Below are 10,126 nucleotides of genomic sequence, written 5' to 3'. Positions count from 1 at the left end.
AGGGTCAGCCAGATAGGCGGGCATCACTACTTCATGCGTTCAACACGGTAATTTCATGAATCAAGATATGGGGGCACTTAGTAAACAAAAATAAAGCAATCAATAAATAATAAGAAGACAAGTAATTCTTTTTAAACAAGTTTGCAAAATTGATATCACTATAGTTCCAACAAAAGCTAACAGCACTCTAGTAACAAAACAAAATGAATATTGCATGGTTAGTCCTCACCCATCAGGCATTATATGATGAACATCAATGACTCCCTTCAAAAATTTAGAAAGCAAAAAGAAGAGGAGAGGGAGTTGATCCTAATCCTTTCACATCAAGAAAAACAACCACTTATGGGTTAATTAGACAGAACCACACCTCTTTTTTTTTCTTTTTTGCCTTCTTAATTTTACCACTTTATGTCAGATCGAAGCAACGGCTGTCAGCCTTCTTTTAAATGGGGATAACCCCAGTATTGGGGAAGGCAGAAATACCTCTACAAGATCTGAGTCATTCATCAGGTGGATCATCCTTCAGAATGGGTATATCCATCGTGTCAAAGCTCCTGTCCACTAGTAAGGTGGGCCAGATGGTGTCTAGAAGAAATGGATGGTTACCAGTGTATTTTCGTCATTGAAAAAATAAACATAAAAGAAGAAGAAGTCAGACAGCAGGGACTTGCATCTGAACACCCCCCCAACTGTCAGCATGGAAAAACCCAATAGCAGTAGCACTATCATGTTCATACTACACTTGTCCGTGCAACCAGAGAGGGCCTCCTAGCTAGAAGACAAGTTTTGGTTCAGAAAAGTGGCCCGATAGTCAAGAAAAGCCCACCATGGGATCTCATGATCGTGCCACTCATCGGATTGGTTTTATATTTTAGGTTTTGCTTATTGTTATTATTTAGAACATCGTGAACGCTTTAGATTTTCTTATTTGGTTTTTATTTTAGTTTACTTCATCGCAAGTAATAGGTGTCGCATGGAGTATAGGGTTCTCCTATAAATAGCACCCTTTAGTTCTTTTCATTCATTGAAGTTAATAAAAATTCTGCTTTATTTTTCTGTTCTGAGTTGTGTAAGAATTCAAAAGTGGGTGAGAAGCCCTCCCTTTTCTTACTGTGGTGCGAAACCACATCGATCCCAATTCACCCCCATCTTCCATCATCTTTTTTCCATCTCCCCACCATCCGTACTTCGAATTTGTCCTTTGTTGCATCGGATTTCTTCATTGAAGCAGTTTTCCAGATTTCGCCGGAGAGCTGAAACTTCGGCGAGCACCACGCACAAACCGTACATCGGATCGAGCTGAAATTTGGAGGTTTTGGAGTCCATCCTGGCTGACCAGGGCCAAGGTGGCCTTTTTCTGAATAGTGGGCCCCACACACGTGCGGCCGGGATTACATGATCCCTAATTGATTTGTCCCTTTTTATCACCTTCGGGTTCCTTGAATTGAAATTAGGGAATCCCTTGGATTAGGGACTGATTTTTATGCATGAGTAGTTGATTTTATTTCCTTTTGACATTGTTTGGTTTATAATCCTAACGTGTGTAGGCCTAGATCCGGATAGATTCCCCTTTAATTGAATGTTTGGATTTTCATGTGGGATGTGGAATTTGTGTGATTGTTTATGAATTGGTGTGATCTAAGCCTGAAATCTTGCAAAGAAGAAGTCGGACAGCAGGGACTTGCATCTGAACACCCCCCCAACTGTCAGCATGGAAAAACCCAATAGCAGTAGCACCATCATGTTCATAGTATACTTGTCCATGCAACCCGTGATTATCTTTATTAGTCTAGAGGAAGGCAACTAACAGAGATGGGACTTGGACAAGTGGATCACCAGAATAGAAATTCAATACATGAACCTATTCACATGTCACAATCAAAGAACATACCAACAAAAAATAAAAAATAAAAAAATTCTTAATTGATATATAAGTTAAAATGATTATCCCATAAGCAACATCAGGCTTATTCGGCAAGAAACCGAAGAATTTTAACTTTTGAACTCCTTTCAGCTCATCTAGGTAGTCCCAACTGACACCTGCCGCATATCAATTAGTCCATCTTAAACCAGTGAAGCAAGCAATAACTGGGACTCGCCATAGCAGCCACAGATGGTGATCACATGCATACTTCACTTGCAGCATCCATAGACCCAAGAATAGCAAGCAATGAGTAATATCACAGACATAAGCACATCCATCCTCTATTGGACAGAATGATACTTCAGGTAGAGCAGCTTATCAGTGCTGAAATTGTTGAAGTTGTCAGTACTACAACACTTGAAAATACTCTCATACTTCGGTTTTGTCTGTGTTAAACAGATATCATCTGCTGCTGTGTGCATGATACTTGAAAGTGACATTTATGGGAGTACCCACTTGTGGGTAAGAATCAGTTATTCTAATTGAATAGATATCGTCCTGATGCATCAACTTGAAGAATCCGAACAAATATTACCCTAATTGAAATATGTACCAATCAGTGGCTCTAATCTCTCCTAGATTCCATGATAGATTTCAATTCACTCGAAAATCAGCAATAATTGAAATAAACAGAAAATTAGACAATCAATACATGGAATTGCCATGCAAATCCTAAGGCCACAAAAGAGGCTCCTAGGGCATCAGACCACCAGAATTTCTACTCAGACTGGCAATCAAAAATGAATATTATTCTTTCATTCAAAATAATCATCAACTACTCTCTTGTGGTACATATGCATGGTTTTATGTAGCCATAGTTACATAATTACTAAGTTAATGCCAAAATCCGAAGAAAAAAGAACACTGTTGGTTAGATATTAATACAAATTCAAGAAACTTATCCTATTGGTCCACATAAAGGGCCTGTGACTACTCAGACAACTAAATAAAGAGGTGTCTTGAACAAAGAAGCAAACAAAAGAGTTCAAACTACACTCTTAAACTCCTTTTCTATCACTGTCTAACCTCTGGATACAATCATATGGGTTTATATACCCAAGTAAAGTAACCAATCGATGTAAAGAGTTCCTTCTCAACTCCAACTCTTTATACATCAGCCTCATGACTGTTACATGCAATTGTGTCTTCTTTTTTATCAGTTTTAATAACGTTTTCAGTTACCCGTCAAAATAAAAGGTGAAAAAGGATTATTTTTAAAATCAAAAATTTATATGCAATCACACGGAATATTAGAAGGGAGCCCAAAATAGCAGCCACCTCATGTATACAAACACACACAGTGTGCATGCATGTGCGTGCGCGTGTGTGGTTTGCAAACGTCCCCACTTTCATGGGAAGGTTAATAACATCCACAAACCTTTTCAATGGCACACAGGGTGACCTACTGTTGAGTGTCGATCCAAACCGTTCATTCATTCATACAGCTGGGAGCAAAATATGATGCAAAAATCATGCCAATCAGATGATCCTAAGCTTCCAATCAATAGCATGAAAATGGACAGTAATATTGACCAGAGAAACAAAATAGGTCCAATCATCATAACTCTAAAGTAAAACTTTGATTTGATGATCCTAACCGTGTGATTTATGGACACACGCACGCACACGCACACACACACACACACATATATATATAATACCATTAGAGGTCCTATTTCAATTAGACCTCTAAATATCAACCATGAGGTCTTCATACATCAATCACATAGTACCTTATGGTTGCATTAAAGCATTAAATACTGCAACTAGTCGATATATACGACTTCCAATGCTATCCAGATAAATCTAGTGGATCCCCCAGCCCATCAGATACCATTTTGAATAGATGTGGCACGGTCCATTTGACCCTCCAAATGTGAAATGGACCCTCCCCATGTGATGTGTGGCTCTGGATGCATCAGTGCCATGCTGAGATATGGAATAGCAGAGAAATAGATTCCCTGTTACCTTCCATGTTATCTCCATACAGCTGCCTTTGTGAAAACTGCTTACACATACGGCATGCCACATAGCATTTTTTTTTAAAAAAAAAATAGGCTTTTGTTCAGATGTTATTATTTTTATTTAAATTAAATGATGAACTAAATGAGCTTGTCATATGGTAACTTATGTGCTGGAGATCATTTGAATTCATTTGGAATTTCAGGGGACAACGGAAGTAAGCATGTTACCATTTGTGTTGGTAGCATTAAAAATAAAATAAAATAAAAACCGAGCTTTTACACTTTATTGGGGTGCTAGTAATTTGTTTTAAACTAGATAGTGCATTGCATGAATCGCCATTGAGTAACTTCCATGTTATCTCCATAGCATTTTAAAAAAAAAAAACAAAAAAAGGTTTCAGATGTTATTATTTTTATTTAAATTAAATGATGAACTGAATGAGCTTGTCATACAGTAACTTCTGTGCTGAAGATCATTTGAATTCATTTGGAATTTAAGGGGACAACGGAAGTAAGCATGTTACCATTTGCGTTGGTAGCATTAAAAATAAAATAAAATAAAAACCAAGCTTTTACACTTTATTTGGGCGCTAGTAATTTGTTTTAAACTAGATAGTGCATTGCATGAATCGCCATTGAGTAACTTCTGTGTGGGAGCTCATTTTAATTCTTCACATTTTCTGGTGAAAAGGCAAATGAAAACAATGCTCTTTGTTAGCTATTGAATAACATTAAATGCTAATGTTGATGTTGCAGTTGGGGAAAAAATGAAGTTGAAAATAAGGTAAATGCAAGCACTGGCCTGAACACAAGCAGTGTAGACCATGTTATCTGAGGGAAAGCCTAGAATATTTGATAAAGACTAGGCCACCTTCACAAATGCCTCATTTAGTCTTAGAAACCGTGAATTGAGGAACCAAACAAAATCAAAGGAGATGCATGATATGCACTTGCACTGCAACTAGTTTTGTTACCGTTCAAGAAAAAATGTAACTCTCATCATCTGTACAAGAATACACAGAAGTAGATGTAATATCCTACAAAAGCGTGGGTGGAGGTAAAGGCCCTTTTGGGAGAATATTAGTATGTTATTCCCATGCATATTCTCCCAACTGAAAAGTACATTCCCTCTCTCGAAACCCTGCCACAACATTATTGCTTTAAGCGGTGAAAACCCCTTCATAAACCTTGCTGAGAATGTATTCAGTTCAGAGCTGCATATTATTTTAAAGCAATATTAGGGGTCGGAATACCTTGGTATTCTGCCTTCCGCCAAACAACCCCTAAATTTGTAAAGTCCGTAGTGACAAGTGACAATAATGCCCATTCCAAACATTTTGGTTCACATATAGGCCAAAAAAAACGTGGAAGCTGACTTACGTTATCCAAAAAAGGATTAGTCATTTTTGCTCTGATCGCCTGGAAGGGAGCAAAGAAAATATTACTCTCTTTTACATTGTTAAACAAGTAGAGAAAATGTTCAACTTCAGCTCCAAAATCTAGAACAAAAAGTGAGATGGCGAGCATTTCTTGGCACAACCCACTACACAATTGGAAAAGGGAAGGCACAAGAAGAATGGCATTTTATGAAAAGTTACTATGCTATAATGCAATCATCAACCCAACTGCAACCCTATAGTTGATAAAAACATGTCCAAAATTCTCCTAATTATACTAAACTTTAATTAGGGGCTAAGATCAGCTTGAGTATGCTGGATTTGGGTTGATAAAATTCCTTGGGATTAAAGGGATGGGATGGGCTGGAGAAACCCGAGTCCAGCCTACTTTAGGATAAGCCCAATGGTTATAGATCAATAATCATGGCAGAAGCAAAATCACCCACATGAATGTACACTACCATTGTGCTTTGTACATGTGGCATTCATTTAATCCCTATCCAAAAAATAGAAATTCCAGGCCTTACTGTCGATGGATAGATAACCCAAATATCACAGATTGGCTGGCTTTACAAGTCTGATAAATTCTCCTCAAATGGACACTAAAGATGAGATTTGAAAAATCACATAACCAGCCAGTTATCAGAGGTTAGGGTCGTTCAAGCAATCTGATTTTGAGACTTTGTTGAAGACCATGCCAGGTTCGAATACCATGAAGAAAGATTTTTTCAAAGACCATGCCAGGTTCGAATACCATGAAGAAAGACTTTGTAAAAGACCATGCCAGGTTCGAATACCATGAAGAAAGACTTTGTAAAAGACCATGCCAGGTTTGAATTGGCGTGCATTGATCTAGTGCCAGTGTCCATGTATTACGCTGATTAACTCTACAAAATTCAACCTCAAAACCTCCATACTTACTTTTGCTTCTAATCAAATATATATATATATATATATATATATGGGAAAAGGTACTCTACGCTCGACCTCACGATAAGCTCCCGTGAGGTCGAGCTGTGCGGACCCCACCGTGATGCGTGTTGACCATCAACACCGTGCATTTGATGGGTGCCCTCTAAATTATGGGATATCCCAAAAATCAGCCGTATATGGAACTCAGGTGGGCCATACCATCTAAAATCATGTGAAGACACCGTTAAAACATATAAAAGCACTTGGTGGGGCCCACTTGAGTTTTGAATGCTGCTGAAACTTGGTCTGAACCCCTATCCAAGTGGGACACACATAATGGATGGGCTAGATTTGCAAACCACATCTCAGTGGGCCCAAAAAATGATTATGAATGTTTTAATAGTGCACGGCCCCTCCCCACTTCTGTATGTGGTGTGGTCCACACAAGTCACGGATTGACTTGATTTTTGAGACCTAGGCCCACGATGGAATGGTGCATCTGACTGATGGGGTAGATGTTCGAAACGCATCACGGTGGGGCCCACATAGCTCGACCTCATGGGATGGACTCGTGAGGTCAAGCGCATAGTACCTTTTCCCTATATATATATATATATATATATATATATATATATATATAAGATTAGGATTTGCCCTTCCTTCCAATCTTCTCTTCTACTTCATTTCAATGTCTTATGGTAAGGCCCGCACACTTTCTATGTTTTTTTTTCCATATTAAATATCGACAGAACTTTTACCTTTCAAAAAAAATATATCAACAGAACTTTTCTTCCTGATTGTTTATTTTAGCTTATTTCTATTGTCCTTTGGGGAAGGAGTATTGATTTGGAATCCAGAGAGAAATATGAGGTAAATAAAGGTTCCTTCCAAAAGTCAAAGCTTTTCCAGGGTTTTAATTGACGAGCAGGGCACCTCATCTTTTCAAAGGTTGGACTTGTATGTTAGTTTTTCACCACTTAAAAAATGGCAGTGACTCTTCAAACGTTCACATGGCATAGTTATATGGCAATCAAGACTGTCCAAATCACTCACCAAAAGATGGATAGCACATAACCTAAAAATTGCATTGAGGAGATAGCAGTAACCATCTGATTTTTCCTTCACTTTGGACTACCCAATGTTATTTTTAACCATCCATTTGATAGCCATTAATTGGATGTGTAGAATTTCTGGAGCATGGTGATTTTAGATATATGCTCTATCCAAAATGGAACCACAATTTGGGTGGCCTGGACAGTGCCACGTGTGAGAAGGATGAGCCACCACCATTTTTTAAATGGTGCAAAACTAATATTGGAGTCTAGACCAAGTATACAATGCTGATGCAGTATGAGTGTCAAAGGGCTTTGTGTGTGTATGCTTGGCACAAGTAGCATACATGCATCACGTCAAGCATCTGAGAAGACAGTATCAAATTTGGACCACTTTATCTTTTAACCATCCATTTGATGGCCATTAATTGGATGGTTAGGATTTTTTGCAGTGTGACTTTAGATGCTCCATCCACAATTTGGATGGTCTGGATAGCTATACTTCAAAGCCACATGTGAGGGGAATGAGTTGCCACCATTTTTTAAATGGTGCAAAAAGCCAAAACTAAGAGAAGAATCTAACCTGAGTATACAATGCTACACAGTACAAGAATGCCTAAGGGCTGTGTGTGTAGGCTATACACACGTGCTATACATGCATCTGAGGTTTTAATCAGGTGGGACACACTATTTATCTTCAGGCCTAATAATAATGTCATTTAACTTGTCTGGTGAGCCATCATGCTGCAAAGCAAGCAGATGGCTAACAAAGCCATTCATTTCTTTTGCATAAATGTGGCCTACACTACATGTGTGAAACGGACTGATTTTCCGGCCAGAAGATCTTAACGATGCGGACCTCTGCATGGAAAGCTCAGATATTGCACACATGTGCCATAAAGGCATGTGTGCTGCATGTAGATGAGGAGGGTCTGCACGTGCCATAATGCACAAAATCCTTCTTCTTTCTCCGCATCTTGTAGAACATCGTTTATCTAACTGAATAAAAATAAAGGCCTGTGCAACAAGAGAAAAAAAAAAAGCGCACTCCATTTCCAGCAAACACTGTTTATGACAGCATTGTCATCGGAATGTGACTGAGTATTCTCTATCCATAGAAAAAGGGTTTGATGAAGTTCAAAGCCATTTTAGGCATCGTCTGAACAGGCCCTAACTAAACATGACACTTGATCTAAAAGATACGAAGAACCCACAAATTCTTTCTTGAACAAGTGCAAGCATACACCTAAAACTCAACCAATCAAATAAAACAAAACAAAAAACTACAAAACCGCATGCTCGGAAACATCAGCAAGCCACAAAACACATTCTCTACCATTCTCAGTAGGATCACACAACATCAAATAAGCTAAATCAGAATCACCGAACAGAAAGTAAGAACGGGCAATGCAACAAGGCCTCCAAGCTACAGCATTGAATTACAAAAAATATATATATAATAATACTAATCACTGGATCATAGCATCAGATGTTCATGTTAATAAGAAAAAAGAAGGTAAAAAATTATTTCACGTTTTGAACATTCGATCCGCCTAAAAAGAAAAGGAAAAAAGAGTCAAGGCCGGCATAAACTTCAACTCACCTGCTTCCATTTCGTGACAAGAGATCGCAAACCCGATAGCCTGTGCAAAGATGAGAGTAACCCCATCCGACAAACCACTTCAAGAATGCTGAAAAGAAATTCAGTTTCTAATTCTCCGGCGACAGCGGCATCCTCTTCGCCCTCTCCTTACCTCCAAACCCTTCCAAAAACACATCGAAGATCCGCTGCTGTGACTCAATGATCATCTCCGTCCGCTTCAACTCCATATCCATCCGCACCCTCTCTGTCTCCTTCGCAATCTCCATCTTCATCTTCTCAATCCTCATAAACCCATCCCCGACCATCCGGACAGCCGAGGCCACCGCATCGAAACCGGAAGATGATGGAGAACCCCTCTTCAAATCGTCACCGCCCGAATTACGCCTCTCCTCGACCTTCGTTCGTACTCCCGCGGATGCGGCGGCAGCAGAAGCCCCAGAACGGTGGCCCGCGCCATTCAAAAGCAGGCGGTGCAAGCTGCGGGTGTTGCCAACCCTGGCATCGAATTCATCGTCGTCGTCTGAGGTGTCCGGTGAGGCACCACCAATTTCCATGGAATCCATCTTGCGGAAGTACGGCCAGGAGGGGGGCCCGGCGTGGGGACCCGCGGCGAGGGAGCGCTGCTTCTCGGTGCGGTAGCGCTTGCGGAGCTTCTCGATCTTGTGGCGGCATTGGAGGGAGGTCTTTGGAGGGGAGACGAGGCGGCAGGTGCGGCCTACCGAATCGGCGACCTCCTGCCAGTGGGAAGCCCTGAGGTTGCCCCGGTTGAGGGAGTACCATTTCGCGCGGTACGCGTCGATGAGGGCTACGGTTTCTTGGTGGGACCAGCAAGGAGGAGGGATCCTTCTAGAAGGTTGTTGGGCGATGGGGCGAGGAGAGGGCGAGGGAGAAGGAGAGGAGGAGGACGCGGCCATGAGTGTGGAGAGGGGTGGTGGTTGGGGTGAAGGATAAGAGGAGCGGCGTAGGTTACTGGGAGCATTTTGGCTTTTTTGTTTTTTTTTTTTCGGGCTCTGAGGGAGCGGTGGCTGGGGACGCTACGACGGTGGCGTACGCGGCTTAAGCTACGCACCCATCTTAGATGGGCCGGGCCACCAACCCGCTCGGTGTCGGCTGACTCTGCGGCCCTTGGGAGGCGGTGTGGTGGGGTTTTGAGATGGTGGGAAGTTGTTAAGGGTGTCACGTGTTGCGCACGTGAGTATGTTCTGGATCCGAGGAAGTGAAGGTGATATGGTGGAGCCTGAAGAACCTAAATATGGCAGTTTCATCTCTCCACA

At 40.8% G+C, this 10,126-nt stretch overlaps 1 protein-coding gene across 3 annotated transcripts; it reads right to left on the bottom strand.

Annotated features, from left to right (window-relative positions):
- Positions 1-1,832: 1,832 nt before the first annotated feature.
- LOC131232877 (trihelix transcription factor ENAP1-like) lies at positions 1,833-10,034 on the bottom strand. Of its 3 annotated transcripts, XM_058229387.1 has the most exons (3): positions 8,853-10,034; positions 5,142-5,307; positions 1,833-2,203 (listed from the first exon to the last, which is right to left on the bottom strand). In XM_058229387.1, exon 1 carries the CDS (start codon positions 9,764-9,766, stop codon positions 8,960-8,962), a length of 807 nt encoding a protein of 268 aa, XP_058085370.1. In that variant the 5' UTR covers positions 9,767-10,034; the 3' UTR covers positions 1,833-2,203; positions 5,142-5,307; positions 8,853-8,959. The 3 variants fall into 3 exon arrangements, with proteins under 3 accessions (XP_058085370.1, XP_058085372.1, XP_058085373.1); XM_058229389.1 differs by lacking the exon at positions 5,142-5,307; XM_058229390.1 differs by lacking the exons at positions 1,833-2,203; positions 5,142-5,307 and adding an exon at positions 2,277-2,460.
- Positions 10,035-10,126: the final 92 nt, after the last annotated feature.

This window comes from Magnolia sinica, chromosome 18 (assembly GCF_029962835.1).
Source record: "Magnolia sinica isolate HGM2019 chromosome 18, MsV1, whole genome shotgun sequence".
Taxonomy (NCBI): domain Eukaryota; kingdom Viridiplantae; phylum Streptophyta; class Magnoliopsida; order Magnoliales; family Magnoliaceae; genus Magnolia; species Magnolia sinica.
Note: the sequence above shows the minus strand (reverse complement) of the source record. Positions and strands in the feature narration are given on the sequence as shown.